At 42.1% G+C, this 17937-nt stretch overlaps 1 protein-coding gene across 1 annotated transcript; it reads right to left on the bottom strand.

Moving 5' to 3' along the window:
* Nucleotides 1-15517: 15517 nt before the first annotated feature.
* On the bottom strand, nt 15518-16396 carry LOC108938287 (odorant receptor 131-2-like). The gene has a single exon (XM_018758756.2). It carries the CDS (start codon nt 16394-16396, stop codon nt 15518-15520), a length of 879 nt encoding a protein of 292 aa, XP_018614272.2.
* Between the last annotated feature and the right edge of the window lie 1541 nt (nt 16397-17937).

Here is a 17937-nt window from a genome sequence, read left to right as displayed (position 1 = left end):
AAGTGGTTTGTATGCTGGAATTAGCATAACAGAGATGTGGTCTGAGTACCCGAAATGGGGGCGGGGTGCAGCTTTGTACGCATTTTTTACTGTTGTATAAACCAAGTCCAATGTGTCGTTTTCTCTTGTTGCAAAGTTCACGTGTTGGTAGAACTTTGGCAAGACTGTCTTAGTTTGCGTGATTAAAGTCACCGGATATTATGAAAAAGCCGTCAGGGTTATTTGTCTGTTGCTCGCTAATAGCGCTGTAAAGTTCGCGAAGCGCGTCCTTAGCGTTTGCACAAGGGGGAGGGGTATGTACACAGCAACGATGACAATGGCTGTGAACTCCCTCGGCAGATAGAAGGGTCGGCACTTGACAATTATAAACTCCACCAGCGACGAGCAGTGTTTTGACACTAACACAGCATTGTTGCACCATTCCTTGTTAATATATACACACAAACCGCCACCGCGAGTCTTACCAGACAGTGCTGTATCTCTGTCCGCTCGGTAGCATGTTAGCCCGTGCAGCTGAATCATGGCAGAGTCTGGGATGTTGTTGTTTAGCCACGTTTCGGTAAGAACAAACACGCAGCACTCCCTTGTCTCACGCTGTGTAGTCCGGCAGAGTCGAATTAGGTCCAGTTTATTTTCTAGTGAGCGTACATTTGACAGCAAGATTGTTGGAAGAGCTGGTCTTGTGGGGTTAGCCTTTAGCCTAGCTCGTATGCCTCCGCGCTTGCCGCGTTTGCGTCCCCTCTCACACCGCTTGCGGCACCTCCTTGTGCGGGTAGCAGCCTTAGGCGAGTCCGCGGTCTCGGGGTCTGGCTTCCGCAGTAAACAAAGGCCTCTTAGCTTCTCAGTAGTCGTTGGTGATGGATGATGGTTACCTGCATTGCCGATTTCCAGAAGATGCTGGCGATCGTAGACATATTGCAGTGTAGCTTTCTGATGTTTCTGTTGTATTTCAGCAGGTGGTAGACATATAACATTTTACCCTATTTTAAGGACAAATCTGCTCAAAACTTTAAATTTTAAACTTCAGATCCAAAGTTATAGGGGAACAGGTTACACACCATCTTCACTTCTCATCAACATCCTACTACTGAAACAGAAGGAAAAGGAATTCCTGGAAATGACGCAGATCCCCCCCCCCCCCACACACACATACACATTATAATTTAATGTTTTATTACTCTTTATTAAGGTTTACCTTCTTAATGATGTTGAGTTTGCCAGGTGCACGGTTTAATTCGGCATTTCCACAAAATCGCATGTTATACCTTAAAATTATGGGTGAATCCTTCAGAGTCAAAAGCAGCTTTATCCTAATCTGTAGAATGCTGAATTTATGAGAGATCATGTCAGAATACTTGTGACTTGGTTCCATCTAGGGGGACACATACAACATTTTATTCTATTTTAAAAGGAAAACTGGTCAAAAACTTGCAGTCAGTACATGTGAAAAGCAGTTTTGACTAACGTCAGAACCCTCACAACTTCTTTCTAGCAGGAGATACACTGCAAAAGACTAAGCTGTCCCTGTGTCACCACCTACATAGTCCTCTAGGAACACAAAACCATTTTCAAGTTCAAGATCACAACATGATGTTTGTAAGTGCATGCAGAAGCACAGTGTTAGGTGATGTTGCTACTGCTGATAGTTTCAGTATCTTAGGTAAAAAAAAAAAATCCCTATTTGTGGGTAAAAAATCCAATTACTGTCTCTGTAAACAACTATATTTGTCATACTCCAAAACTCACTTTCCTTTGTCTTTGGTGCTTTTCCAAGCTGCCTCTGCAGAATGTTGCTTTTTCTTTCCTCACTACAAAACAAAAGAAATGAGTTTGAATAAGCTTTATGCTGATTCATGGAAGTGCCCAGACTTGCAAGAGGATGTACCATTTTAGCAAAGGTGTTAAAATGGGTTGGAACTTGTTGGTAACAGCAATGGTCTGAAATCTGTAGAGTAAAAAGTAATTTTAACTCTAGCTGGTAGGGGGCGTGGTGGTGTAGTGGGTTGGACCGGGTCCTGCTCTCCGGTGGGTCTGGGGTTTGAGTCCTGCTTGGGGTGCCTTGCAACAGACTGGTGTCCCGTCCTGGGTGTGTCCCCTCCCCCTCCAGCCTTACGCCCTGAGTTGCCGGGTTAGGCTCTGGCTCCCTGCGACCCTGTATGGGACAAGCGGTTCAGAAAATATGTGTGTGTGTGTGTGTGTGTGTGTGTGTGTGTGTGTGACTCTAGCTGTGGAATGCTGCATTTATGAAAGATCATGTCATAACACGCACAGCTTGGTTTCAGCTAGTGGAACACATACGTTACACTCTGGTTTAAGCCAAAAACCGGTTGAAACCCTACATTTAATATTTCAACTCGAAAGATACAATCTGTAGAATTGTAGTTCACACCCTGCACTTTATTACATAGTTATATAGAATTAAACCTCTTCCAAACCCCGAAACTACATAAAATCTCACGTTATGCCTCAAGTATAACCTGTATAACCTATAGAATCAAAAACAGTTTAACTTAAGCTGTGGAATGTTGTATTCATGACAGATCATGTCAGAACACTCACAGCTTGGTTCCAGCTAGTAGAACACATACAACGTTTCATTCTATTTTAAGCCAAAAACTGCTTGAAATCTTAAATTTAATACTTCAACTCTAAAGATATAATCTGTAGAATCATGGTTAGGACCCTGCACTTCTGCCACGACCACACCCACATCACAACGACCAGCACCTGACTCCTATTAAGAACCTGATAGCAATCTGAGCAGTCAGCTATAAAAACAATCCCTAGCGCCTTGGCCTAATTGTGGAATCTCTTTGAAACAACTATCCCTCTTGCAATCACAGCTCTTCCAGAGCATCCTATCTGTTCTCCCCTGTCCACCTCCTTCCTTGTCCCTCTTCCTGTCTATTACGGCATCGACCCTCGTAACGCCCTCATTGACCACGTCTTCGGAGTCTCCCCACGAACAACGTCTGTGCCTCAGATTCACCATGACTGTCCCTGACTACGGGTACTGCCTTGCCCCCAAGAACCTTTGCAACAAACGAACCTACGATTAGGTCCACACCCAGGTCCCCGGTCTACTCTGAGTGACAGAAAATTCCGCCTTTTAAAATGGACTCAGCGGCGCTGGAGAGGCTCCAGGCAGTCAAGTCTGCTCCCCAGCCGGCATTCTCCACAGTCACCCCGGCAACAGATCCCCGACTGGCCACGCCCTTACAGTATGATGTTGCTCCAGAGAAATGCCAGGGGTTTCTCTTGCAGTGTGAGCTAATCTTTGCCAGCCTGCCACATCTGTATTATTATTATTTTTATTTTTTATAGAGCGCTCTTCTCACGTAGCGACACATAACAAAGGACTCCAAGGGAACCTACCTGGTGTCCCTACTGACGGGTCCTGCATTCCAATGAGCCACCACCATTTGGAAAAATGCACTCCCAAGACTTACGAGCACTTCAAATGATAGTTTGAGGCAGATTTTGACCACCCGTTCGCCAGAGAGGCTGCAGATGATCGTTTGAAGATCCATCAGGGCAACTGATTGGTGGTGGTGGTATATGCTCAGGAGTGCCTCATGCTGGCAGCAGAGAGAAAGTGGAACCCCACGGCCCTCATGGCCAGTTTTTTTCACCGGTTTGAACACCCAAATTCAAGCTGAGCCCGCCTACCGGGGAGTGGACTGAACCTTGGACCAGTTCTTAAAGAAAGCAGTACTGCTCAGTGCTTTGGCCATGGAACGAACACAGCGGACTTGGCAAGCTCTTGAGCTGTCTGGCCCTTTTTCCAGCCCCCAGGAAGCCCTGTACATTGGGTTTGAACCCTTGGCCCTGGAGGAAAGGCAGCACCGGTGTCAAGAAGTGCTGTGCATGTACTTCAGCAGCCCTGAACACCTCCAAGCCACCTGTCCCATTCAACCGTCACTCAAAGACCAGCATCCTGGACAGCAGCAGGTGAGTGACCTCCCCCAGCCAGCCGTTCAACTGTTTGTGCCAGTCGCTTTGTCTTGGGGAGTGAACCAGCTGTCCGCCCAGGCCTTTGTAGACTCTGGGACTGCTAGTTGCTTTATGGATATCTCGTTTGATGAAGCACAGGGCATTCCCATCTGGAAGTGTGATGTTACGTTACGGATCAGCGCACTTGATGGGTAAACATTGGGGTCAAGGGTGGTGACCACACAGACTGAGCTGCTTCATTTGCACATCAGGGTTTGTCACTAGGAAGACATCTCTTTCTTTCTTACAGAATCGTCTGTTAACTCAGTGATTTTTGGGGTACACATGTCTGGCCCAGCACAACCTGTTTTTTTTTCGTAAAGCACTGGAGAGCTTGTAGCTCGGGGACCGCAATGTCCCACAGTTTGCTTATCTCTTCCATACAAAGCCACGTCCATAGGGAGCCTAGACGCGGCCAAGTCCCTTAAGGTAAAAAGGGAGTACCAGGACCTCATGGAGATTTTGAGCAAAAGCAGGGCATTCGCCTTACCCCCAGATCAGCTGTGGGATTGTGTTATAGATCTTCTGCCAGGGATTTCACCACCTCGTGGCAGAGTTCATCCATTGTTGCTTCCTGAGCAGCAGGCCATGGAAGAATATATATATAACAGAGGCTCAGGCCTCAGGCATTATCCACCCCTCAACCTCACCAGCCTCGGCTGAGTTCTTTATCGAGAAGAAGGATGAAGGATTGCACCCTTGAATCAACTATTGGGGTCTTAATGATATCACAGTTAAATAGCTTCATCCCTTACCCCACAACACAGCGGTGCTGGAGCAAGCCCATGGTGCACACATTTTCACCATACTGGACCTTACAAATAAGAGAAGGGGATGAGTGGAAGATAGCATTTAGCAGTTCTGTGGGCTACTATGAGTATACAGTAATGCCATTCGGTCTTGCAAACGCTCCCTTGGTCTTTCAAGCCGTTGTTAATCAACTATTGGCAGAATTAATAAATAAATGCATACTAGTATACCTAGATGACATTTTGATCTATTTTAACACAGGGAAGCAACATGTTCAGCAGGTTGGTGCTGCAGTACTTATTGGAGAACAAACTTTTTGTGGGGTAGCTGGTAGCATAGTATTTAGGGCTTCTTCCTTTGGACCCAGAGGTTGCAGGTTGAATCCCTACCTCTAGCTGTAGTTCCCTTGAGCAAAGTACTTAACCTAAAATTGCTTCAGTAAAGTTACCCAGCTGTGTAAATGGTAAATAATGTAGGTAGATTAACCTTGTAAGTCACTTTGGAGAAAAGCATCAGCTACATGAACAAATGTAAATGTTGTGAAAGGGGAGAAGTGTTTTTTTTTCCACCAGACACAGGTTTCTTTCCTCAGGTTCATCCTGTAGTTTCTAATAGTTACTGTAGTTTTGGACTGAGTTACATTTATTTAGCAGATGCTTTTTTTCCAACGTGACATCCAATGAACTAGAGTTGTAGTGTAATCAGCCCACACACTTTATTCACCATAGTGATTTACAATGCTAGATGCATCACTTTTAAGAGTGTCAAGAGAGGAAGATAGGGCAGAGAAGAAAATGTTAGTAACATTGTGTGATGATAGGTCTCAGAATTGTGCAGCAGAAGGGAAAGTGGACAGTGTGGCAGAGGCAAGACAGGAATGCGAAAGAGATTTTAAGTTACGGTGGAAAGTGACAATGGGAGCAGAAGAAGGAGCGGGATTAGTGGTGAGGTATGATTGGAAGGAGATGAAGAAATGATCGGAGACATGCAGTGGAGTAACAGAGAGGACAGGACAGCCACAGTTAGGATAGAAGAAAGGTCAAGGCAATTGCCAGCTTGATGAGTAGGAAGGGGACTGGGACTGCAGGAGTGACAGAAGGCTGCTTGCATGAATATCCTTGACATGCAGATTGAAATCACCCAGGAGAATCAACCGTTATCCCCTGGGAGAGAGCTCAAAAAGATGTCAAAGTCATCCAAGAAGCGGCTGGGAGGGCCAGGAGGGCGATAAAGAACAACCACAACAAGAGTGATTGGGGCAGTGATAGAGACAACTTGCAATTCAAAAGAGGACAGGTCATACAGGTATAGAGGGAGAGCAGGATATTCCACCCAGGAGAGATGTGCAGGCCTGTGCCTCCACCTCTGCTGGAGGCACAAGAGGGGTGGGAGAAAGAGTAGTTAGTGGAGAGGGCTGCAGGTGTGCCTGTGTTGTCTGAGGTGATCCAAGTTTCAGCTGGGGCTAGGAGGTCCAGCGAGAGATGAGAGGCATAGGCTGGTATGAAGTCAACCTTTCTCACAGCAGACTGGCAGTTCCAGAATCCCATGGAGAAATTGAAGCAGGATGGAGGGTTTGACAGATGAGAATAAACCAGGTTACCATAGCATTGGGAGCATCTGAGTCTTTGGTGGTGGTGTTGCACAGTTTGGCTGCCATAGACAACTTTGATGTTTGACGCATGATCCCTCGTGGAACATGATGGTAATGACAGAATTCATATAGGCCTTCCTCACCCCAACCTAAGGTGAGTGGAGAACCAGAGTCAAAATACCTTTGGCAGTTGCGGCAGCACCTTAAGTTCACTCACACTTTTGCTAGGTGCCCTGGGGAGGGCAGAATAAACTGTTCGGTGTTTGTCCGAGCTCCTATGCGTTTTTTTACACATAGTCCAGTTTGTATCCACTGTAACGACCTGCTGGACCAAAACGACAGAAGTTTTTGCTAACTATCTCACAAATGTTTTGCCCTACAGGAATTGAATTTGATAAAATAGCTTATTATCCTCATGTTTAGAGTATCTATACAAATAAAGAATCTAGAGAATAATGGAACAGCAAGAGTGGAGGAGAGATATTGAGTAGCAAGACCTGAAAAGCGCAGAGGTGGTGAGACATAGGGTCATCTGAATGAAATGCAGGAGCACTTTATTCAGAGCCTTTTTGGTAGAATCCTTGTGTACAGAGACAGACCTGGCCTCCATCATTATTGCCATGTATGTATAGACTATGATGGCCTCCACAGACAACAAGCAGATGTATGTGAAAGCATTGTTTAGGTCAATGTACATATTCATTTCAAACAACTCCCGTCATAAGCAGTTGACAGTTTCGAGTGGAAGGGTGGGCCCCTAATTAGAATTCTTCTTGTTTGTATCAGACCATTCAAGAAACCAAGGATCTAGATGATACCAATGGCCACAACCGTCCTTTTGATGGTAGTAATCTCAGAATGTTTCAGGGGAAAGCAGATGGCGGCCTATCGCTCAAGGGCAAACACAGTCAAATTGAGTGTGCAACATGATCCCATTAAGGGAGATGAAAAGAAGACAAGGGATTAGGGATATGTGAACATTATCCCTCTATTATAGTTCAAGTCAAACACATGTGACATTGAAAAAGTTAATATTTTCCATGTTTTAGTCAGCTGTGGGCAGGGGCAATTCCAGGATTTTTTTGAAGGAGTTGGCACTGGGGGAAGAAGAACCATTCCTGGGGACCCATGGACAGGAGGTTGGGGAGGGGGGAGGTGTGGCAGGACGTTAGCTAAGATACCTGAGAGCTTTTGAAGCTGTTATACCTGCGAGGGTTGTCTTTACTAGGGCAGTTGAGCTCCAGTACTGTTGCTTTTAGGAGTTCACATATGCATATTGCTACAGAGAACAACACCCCAATCCACATATTTCAAAATATATGAGTATGTACATATTATGAACAGAGATGTGGTTATGGTCAACTCATATCTCCTCCTCCTCTTTGAAAAACGTGGTACAGTACTGTGAGTCCGCATTGCAAATCAGGCAGCGATTAACAGCGCTCTGATCCAGTGGCATTGATCATTGTCAGATTGACAGTTCTCTAGCCCAGTGGCGTTGGGGCAGCACTGGGGGATGCAATCATATTTCGGGGGGGGCCTGTGCCACCCCATGCCACCCCTTTAGACACACCCCTGGCTGTGGGAACAAAGAACAAACAAAGGTGACAAATAAGCAGCATGGTGGCTCAGTGAGTAGTGCTGCTGTCTCACAGTGCCTTAGGGGGTGTGAGAGGACATGGGTTTGATCCCGACTCAGCCTGTGTGCAGTCTGCATGTATGCGTGGGTTTCCTCCCACAATCCAAAGACATGCTGTTCAGGTTCAACCATAGTATGTAGTGATAGAGTGTGTGTTCAACTGATGTATGGATGCACAGGATCGTAAGGCTCTACAGGGGGTGGTGAGAGCTGCTCAACTCATCACTGGACAGCCTCTACCAGGCCAGAACCATCAGGAGAGCTATCAACATCAAGGACATTAGTCACCCCCAGCATAGCCTTTTCACATTTTACCATCAGGCAGACCTTATAGGTGTGATAAAGCCAGAAGTTCAAGGCTGAAAAACAGTTTTTACCCACAGGCCATCAGGCTTGTGAACAACATAACAAGCGGCATATACGATTCAAGAAACACAATGACATGAAACAGAGTAAAACCTTAGGTCACATGATTCTCTGCCGATATAAAGACTGTGAACCTTTCCTGGCACTATCAGTCTTCCTCTTCCACCCTGTTTCAGAGGCATTGAAGTTCAACTTATGATGAAGCTTTAGCTAATGGTGAGTATGCCAGCAATTTTAGTATGCTCTATTTTCTTGTTTATTTTGTATATAAAAATGTGAATTTTTAATTCTGATGCCTTTTCATGTTTATTTACAGAGCTATCACTTTCTACTATCCAAAATTCAGAGTAGTCTTCCAGTGTCACACTAATCTCTCACACACACACACACACACACACACACACACACACACACTGTCTATAGCCCCGCGAAGAATCAAAGCCTAACCCAGCAATGCAGGGTGCAAGGGGACACACCCTGGACAGATCCCAGTCTGCCACAGGGCACCCCAGGCAGGACTTGAACCTCAGACCTGCCACACAGCTTAAGACATAAGGAGTGTCCATAAGACACAAGACATAAGGAAAAAAAGACACAAGACATGAATTACAAATTTACAAAATAACTATTAGTGCAAATGCAAGAAACAAAATTATGTGCATGTTTAAAGTGCACAGTATGCAATGTAAACATGGAAGACATGCATGTGCAAAGTCCTGTAGATTGGGTCCATGTTATTCACATTTGAAAGGGTGTGTGTGTGTGTGTGTGTGCGCAAAGTATGCAGAGGTAATCTATAGTTTCTGATGTCATTCAGACTGGACAAAGGTGGTTGAATGGTAGCAAAAAGAGGGAAGGTGATCAGGATTGAAGGAGTGAAGTTTCCAGAAGGTAGAATTGCAGACATACAGGACAACTACAAGTACCTGGATATCCCACAGGTCAATGGGAACAAAGCAGCAAGGAGGTCAGCTACAACCAAATACCTCCAGAGAGTAAAGCAGGTCCTGAAAAGCCAGCTCAATCAAAGGAATACGATCAAAACCATCAACATGTATGCTCTACCAGTCATCAAATACCCAGCTGGAGTAACAAGTTGGCCACAGCAGGAGACAGATGCCCCAGATGTTAGGACACAAAAACTCCTCACAATGCACAGAGGGTTCCAACCTTGAAGTCCAGCACCCCAATACTATATGATAAGCAAAAAAAGGGGGGCTGCAGGTTAGTGACTGTCAGAGCCACTATCCAGGATGAAATAAAGAGCATCCAAGATTTCATCAGGAAGATGGCTCCCTAGGACAAACCGCTAAGGGAGTACCTCATGCAGCAGAAGACAGAGGGTGATGAGGAAGAAGGGAAGATATGGTGGAAGACCAAGCCCCTCCACGGACTCTACCCTGAACAGATAGAGGGAGTGGCTGACATCAAGAAATCCTACCAGCAGCTGGAAAAGGCTTGAATGAAGGACAGCACAGAGGCTCTGATCGTGGCAGGACAAAAAGAGGCTCTAAATACTAGTCTAGTGTTCTCGTCAAGGTGTAACAACCGCAGACTAAACACCAAGCTAAACTCCATTCAAGATAAGAGACGAGTCGTCGTTGTATTTTTCGAGACTTTACTGATGACTCCTTCACCAAGACATGGAGTGAAAACTATACCCAAAATACAAAAAAAATTAAAGAAAATCAATTTACAAAAATAGTCTGTATCATTATTTTACATAACAAAACATTATATACATGTGGCAAACATTAACATAACCATACAGCTTACATGTACATGTTCGTTTGTAAAAACATTCTTAGAACGTAAATTATTCTATATTTTTATAAAATAATTCTTAATATCCCATCTTTAAACTCTAAATAATAAATTCCAGTCACTTACGACATTGATTTCTCAGTCCTTAGCTGTGGATGCAATGAGATCCTTGTGCTTCTGGCCATGTGGCTTCCTCGCTTTTCCTGGTCTGACAACCAGAAGTGATGCGCTCAGCAAACAGGAAGTGATGCGCAAAAAACAGGAAGTGATGTGCTCGGAAAAACAGGAAGTGACGCGCTCGGAAAAACAGGAAGTAATATACTCAATTTTAAACGAACTTTATCGTCGAACGAAAACGTTCCAAACCCCAAAAAAGAACTAATAATGTCTTCGAGACATAACAACTAGATCCATAGAGGCTGGGGTCTACCATAACAGACAGGACCCAAGGTGCAGGCTGTGCAAAGTCACCCCTGAAACAGCCCAGCACATAGTAGCAGGGTGTAAGATGTAAGCTAGGACAGCGAAAACTGAGAGGCATAACCAAGTGGCTGTGCTAGTGTACAGGAACATCTGTGCAGAATACGGACTGGAATTCCCCAAGGTGCTGAAAGGTGGTTGAAAACAGCAGCGCTAAGGTCCTGTGGGACTTCAAGTTCCAAACTAACAAGCAGTTACTGGCCAACCAACCATGGTGACACAACAAGTAGCGCTGCTGTCTCACAGTGCCTGGGTGGAGTGAGAGGACATGGTTTCAGTCCCTGCTCCATCTGTGTGGAGTTTGCATGTTCTCCCCGTGTCTGCGTGGGTTTCCTTCAACACTCCAAAAGAGATGCTGTACAGGTTCATCCAAAGTGTGTGAGTGACACAGAGTGTGTTCCACTGATGTATGGATGAGTGACCCACTGTAAGTAGTATATCTAGCAGTGTAAGTCACCTTGGTGAATAAGGTGCTTGAGCTGATAACCCTACATAGAGTTCATTGGAAGTCGCTTTGGAGAAAAGCGTCTGCTAAATAAAGGTCGACCAGACATAGTGGTGGTCAACAAGGAGGAGAAGAGGGCATTTGTGATAGATGTGCCAATCCTACGTGATAACAATATCAGAAAAAAGGAGTATTTGCCCATTTGGTTGTCCCATGTACAAGAGGTCTGCCCATTGTTTTTTGTCAGAAATACCTTTGTATTTCCTATCAACAATTTATACTACTACTCGTGTAATATTACAGTTAATGTTACCTGAATTAAAATCCGTGGCTCTGTACAAGGGGGGCGTGGTGGTACAGCAGGTTTGGCCGGGGCCTGCTATGTGGTGGGTTTGGGGTTCAAGCCCTGCTTGGGCTTCCATGTGGTGGACTGATACTCCCTCCTGGGTGTTTCCACTCCCCCTCCAGCCTTGAGCCCTCTGTTGCTGGGTTAGTCTCCAGTTTGCTGCTACCCCCACTTGGGGCAAATGGTTGTAGACATTGTTTGTGTGTACTCTGTACTAATTCTGCAATATGTAGCTATCCATATAATGTATGCTGGTTTAAGTGGTGACATCAAATAAACTGACTGAACCTTGAGAGTTGCAAGTATGCATGTATTTCTTTCCATCTGTTGATGGAATGCTGAGTTGTATGCTTTGGATAAAAGGGTTTGCTAAATGAATGAATGTAAACAACCAATTTAGGCACACAATTTTGAAGATTTCAGTTAACTTGTCTAGAAGATGATTCAACTAAAAAATTTATATTGACATTAAACTTTAAATTAATGTTTCAGAACGTTTCTAAATTTGATGAACAACGAAAGGTCACAGCAACAAACAGTACAGGCTTAATGCTACAAGCAAGTCAATATGACATCAGTGGTTATGAAAACCTTAGATAAATGAATAAATGTAAATTTAGACTCTCTCAACACCTGTGTCAGAATCTTGTCTGTGGATTTCAGTTCCGCCTTCAACACTATTGCTGTGGAATTGTTTTACAGTAAGTTTACCCAGTTAATTGTATTGCCCATCCTTAGAAAAGACTAGCTGAGGCTATTCTTCCTACGCTAGCTCATGAAGCTCAACATGTTTTAAGGCATACTGATGAACTTGTATACAGCTAAAACTTGGCGTTTTGAATACTTCCATCACAATCTGGCTCCCCCTCCTTCTCCTTGACCAACCTCAGGCTGCAGCAAGGCTGCAACTTCACCGAAAACATCACTGGCTGTCAGCTAACAACAGTAACAGATTTGTTCACTACCAGCTGGGAATTATAGATCTGGAGAGAATGTAGTAAGGGGGTGTGGTGGCGCAGTGGGTTGGACCACAGTCCTGCTCTCCGGTGGGTCTGGGGTTCAGGTCCCGCTTGGGGTGCCTTGCGACGGACTGGCGTCCCGTCCTGGGTGTGTCCCCTCCCCCTCTGGCCTTACGCCCTGTGTTACCGGGTTGGCTCCGGTTCCCTGCAACCCTGTATGGGACAAGCGGTTCTGAAAATGTGTGTGTGTGTGTGTGTGTGTGTGTGTGTGTGTGTGTGTGTGTGTGTGTGTGTGTGAGAGACTGTAGTGGATTCCATTCATCTCAGCAGTACCCTGTTCAATGAACTGCCATCCAAGAAGTGGTTCAAGTCCATCACCGCTTTTACTACACAACATCTCTACAGCTTCTTTCTTGAAGCTATCCAGGTCATCAGTAAAATAACATTGGATCAACCCCCACCCTCAGCCACTTCTGGTCATGTCTTAAATCTTGTTTGTTTTTTTCACTACATCTGACATTTGTACTCCTTGTTTGCACATTGTAATCACTGCACACAGACAACCTCCATCACCATTTGCACACTGGTGTCACTTGCAGTGTTTTTTTTTTTTTTTGTCTTATTTATACAGTTGCTTGTATTGAAATGTCTTTATTACTTGGACATTGTGGCTGTTTTGCATATTGTTTTCATCTTGCTTTATGTTTGGAACCAAACTATAACCAATTCCAGGAAGCTACATACTGGCAATAAAGTGCTCTGCATTCTGAGTACACAGAGACATTCCAAATATGTCCATAGTTAGTACTTTATAATAACTTCCAGAAGGGGGTCCAGACATTCCAGAATTCCCTGGAATTGTCATGCAAATCTAACATTTATTTTTCACATTTCAGTCATCCACATATTTACACAAGGAACTTCTGGTGTAAAACCATAACATTAAAATACATTTACTTGCCAAATATGTAAAAATATCTGACTAAATACCATAACATAATCAAAAAAGTAATATGGGTTCTGAGTTCACAATGGAAGAGATAGATGGAAGTGCCATTGAGTAGAGTTTGACCCATCGTGACTACTTGGGTAGTTTCCAAGGAAAGGGCGGAATGGAAGGGGCTTGCCAGTGCCTTCTTCAGTGTATATTCCGTGTTGAGCATGACTCAAATCCCATTCCCACCAACCAGCTGAAGAGCTATGAGGGAAGCTGTGAGGGGGGGGGCTCTTACCCCAGTGCCATCATGTATCAACAGGAAATTAGCTTCAGGCAAATCAAACTTTTTGTTAAAGGTTTTTTAATAGTTGTGTGAAGTCCGTTGAAGAAAACTTGTATCCTCTAACATTCCAAGAATTTATCAAAGCAGCTAGGGAGGCTGTGCATTTAACACACCATTGAGATTCCTCCCAAAAACTTCCTATACAAGATGTTTAGAAAGGAATTTACTGAAAAGTAATTTAAAAAGTAAACATCTACAAAACAATTCAGATAAATACCTTTAACAATGATTTTAATTAACTTGCCCAAAATGTTGATTATTTGAATTGATTTTTTCAACTAGTAATTTTTCATTAATACATTCTTACACAACTTTTGAATAACAGGATGATGGAATACATATTGAAAAACTGAATAACTGAATATATGCTAAATAGATTGCACACACACATTGTCAGAACCACTTGTCCCATACGGGGTCGCGGGGAAAAGGAGCCTACCCGGTAACACAGGGTGTAAGGCCGGAGGGGGAGGGGACACACCCAGGACAGGACGCCAGTCCGTCGCAAGGCACCCCAAGTGGGACGTGAACCCCAGACCCACTGGAGAGTAGGACCGTGGTCCAACCCACTGCGCCCCCCCTAAATAGATTAACAGAACATTTTAAAAGCGAAGGAACGTGAGACCAAAAAAAAAAAAAAAAAATTTTTTTTTTTTTTTTTTTTTAAGATTTATCCTCTCTAGTGACATGAAACTTAACATTGCATGTTCCTATCTGTGATATACTGGTCTAACAGAAGATGTTCTCTAAATTAGAATTGTTTTACTTACTTTCATAGGAAGAGACATACATTAAACACTTCAATAAACACAATTTGTGTCAATCATTCAGTCGTAACTAACTATGAATGTTAACATAACATCTTTAGTCAGAAAGTCAGGGGACCTAGATAGTTTAATCACATTTATTATGGAACTGCATTCAAGGTTCCCAAGCTGATAGCTATTGAGGCACTCAGCAATAAGTAGCTGATAAGATACGTACTGATGCACAGTTTCCCTACAGCAGAGGACAAGAACCTGTTCTTGTATTTTCAATCCGAGTAATTAAACAATAAATAAGTAATTTAAAAATGAACAAACAATAATGATGTCTTGCATAATTAACATACAGTGATATGGGCATTTGTGATAGTTCTCTGTAGTCTGTGTATCAAGCCCCTGCACACAAGGTCCTTCCACAGACACAGAAACATTACACCAACAGAGCTGTTGAAATTAATATTAGTGCAGCCTTGACTTTAAAGCAAAAATCATATGGTATTTCTTAGAAAGCTAAAGAAAGTAAATATGGGAATGTTAGTACAATGAATACTATAATTATAAAAGCTTGCTGACAATGAGTAGTGCATGATAAGCGGTGAATAATTATGATGGCAATTTCAAATGAATCACACTTTTTACTAGGATGCAGTTTTTCTAAAATGTGTTTTACAGTTATATTCATTTTTTTCCTGCACTTGCTGTTCTCTAAAAGACATCTGACAAAAGAGGTTTTACAAACTAAACACAAAAAGAAAACAAAACTTACATCATGTATATTCCAAATATCAAGAAGCTCTTGAAAGAAGTTAAAAGCCAAAGTCAATCTTTGCAGAAGCAAAACTTATTTCATGTCTTGCTCCTATACACCAGCTTTTGTAAACGTATTCTATACATGATATACTTCTCAACGCAGTCTTTGAGATTTTAATTGATTTGAAAAGAGGTAGATTATTTTTGGTGTCTTTTACAGAAAGATTTGGCACAGAAAAATAATTCTAATTACAGTTGCAATTTAAATGCAAATATTTGTATGTATTCTTTCAGAAATATGCAAAAATTTCAGATGAAATGAAATTATGATATTATGATATATGATTATATTACATACTATATAATTTATTTAATAATATTCATGATGCATTACAAATCAACAATGACAGGAGACATTTTCTTATTAAGACCCCAAAGAGCATAGTATTTAAAAACCAAGTAGAAATGTTCATCCCTTAGACCATATATGAGAGGGCTGAGACATCTAGGTGCAAGAAAAAATATTATGTAATCAAAAGTTCTAAGTGATATGTATAAGTTTACATCAATCTGTAGTACTGCCAGTTCAAGAAAAGGGCACAGCATTGGAATTAAAGACAGAAATAACTGAAAAGCATGAAGAAGAACTGTTTTACGGGCCTTTGATGTAGCTTTCTTGTCTGCAGAAGCTTTCTTGGCAACCTGGACAATACTTATATAGGTGAAAACGATTGTGACGGTCATAACTATGAAGTACACTAGATAGAAGATAGACCTGACATGTCCTTGCCATTTGAATACAATTAATAATTCAACATTACACATAAAATATTTGGCATAGAAGTTGAGGGGGGCAGTTGCTAAGAACATGAGGAGGACGGTGAGCGTCAGAATACTGCTAATAGCATGAATGATCAGGATACAGAGTCCAGCTTTTTTAAAGGTAGCGAGTTCAGCATGTCTCAGTGGCATACAGATGGCCACATAACGTTCCACACTCATTGCAGTCAGTGTCAGTGGTGTGGTAGTGTGCAGATTACCCGCAAACCCACAGAGGATGATGCACAGAATGAGAGGTATAGGCGTCTGAGTCATATCCAGAGTGAAGAAGATGTTAGTTACAACAAGAAACATAGAGTCACAGATCAGAGTGTGTGAAAACAATATGTAGCGATTACTGGTGCGAAAGATCTCCTTTTTAAAAAAGGTGAAAATGAGAAGGCTGTTCACATAGAGAAAAATTCCCATCAAGAACTGAACTGCAAACATTAAAGTAATAAAAAAGTTCTGCGAATATATTGCATTCATGCTGACTGTTGTATTTTTTGTCATGTTTTCTGCCATTGTGATGCCTGATATCTGGAGTGAGAAAACTTGTAAATATGTTAATGCAAGAGATTTAAAAAATATGCACTTACTTATCAACCTTCTATTGTATCTTCAAAATAGTTGACAAAATTAGCATTCCTTACTGCTTTGCTATTTTGCTGACTGCCATTGAAACTAAAATATTTATTAATTTATTATAGATCACATATTATAATTTATGGAATACAGTAAAATTGACACTACTGAGTTAAAATGTTATGGAATCAGATTTTTTTGAGTATATTAACAATCTGTTGCCTCATAAAATTTTCTTTTGTTAATTTTATAGTAGATATTTCTATCATTAAGTCATACTGTAACATTGAACATTGAACATTTTAAACAATGCAAATATGCAAGTACTCTGTTTTGTGAATATGTCATTAAGTGGAGAGCTGAGAATAGCAGATGCTCATAGCATTTTTAAAGCACACTACATGAGCTCTTTATCATTTTTGATAACCACAAACAAAATATAACCAGGCAACTGTAACATGAATACAGAGATTCAGTTGCCATGAGATGTGTCCTAAGGGTGGGCGGTAACTATTCTGTAAGCAAAGTCTAGCCTTTAATCCAAACATATTTTTTAGTACAAGTTCGTCTTTTATATTGCAGCAGAAATTTTTATTCTCTTGGCTGTAGTGTAGATTATATTTTTGCATTAAGCATTAATTTGACATTTATTCTACATAAATATCATAATATTTTTTGTAGAAAACCTAGCTTATCCAGTTAAGTACCAAAGTCTCAATGAATACATATTATCCGTAAGTTACAGTTATGAGTTTTAAGTCAGAAATGAAATGGAACCCATCTCCTAAATCTCTAATCCCTCTGCTTGTATATCAGGAAGTTCAGACACCTCTTCCAAGAATATGAAAATAGCATACAATTTCTGCTGTTATTGTTTTGTTTCAGTGTATTTAAAACACATTTCAGAACGGAGGTGAGACATATAGTAGGTTCAGCTGAATAGAATGCAGGAATACTATATTAATTTTTGACTCTATATTTCTCTTCACAGACAGACCTGGCTGTCACAATTACAGCTATTTACATACATGTATGTCATGGTGCCCCCCAATGACACCAAGTACACAGAAAAAAAATTTTTTCGCTTAATGTTCGGTGGACAAAGTGGCATGGTGGGTTTGGCCTGTACTGTGGAAGGTCTGGGGTTTGATTCCTGCTTTGGTTGTGTGGAATGAAGTTCTGTTTGACTTATTCTATTCTGTAACATTAAGTTGTGGTACAGTAATCATGCAAACTTTGTACACGTTTTTGAACCGTTGTTTGTATGAAGACTGTTCTTCTAAGATAAGGAAGCATGTGCTTGTATGAGAACGCCCTAGCATGAGACCAGAAATAATAGGATTAGAGTGTCCAAAAATGAGGACCTGCGTACGTGACTAAATGTGACTGGTATGTTGTGATAAAAG

The sequence above is a fragment of the Scleropages formosus genome, chromosome 10, assembly GCF_900964775.1.
Source record: "Scleropages formosus chromosome 10, fSclFor1.1, whole genome shotgun sequence".
Lineage (NCBI taxonomy): Eukaryota > Metazoa > Chordata > Actinopteri > Osteoglossiformes > Osteoglossidae > Scleropages > Scleropages formosus.
The sequence above is the reverse complement of the archived record's forward strand: the minus strand, read 5'-3'. Positions and strand labels throughout refer to the sequence as shown.

Coding starts and splice junctions, on each gene's coding strand:
- LOC108938287 (XM_018758756.2), bottom strand. CDS start 16,396: ATGTTTGCAGTTCAGTTCTTGATGGGAATTTTTCTCTATGTGAACAGC.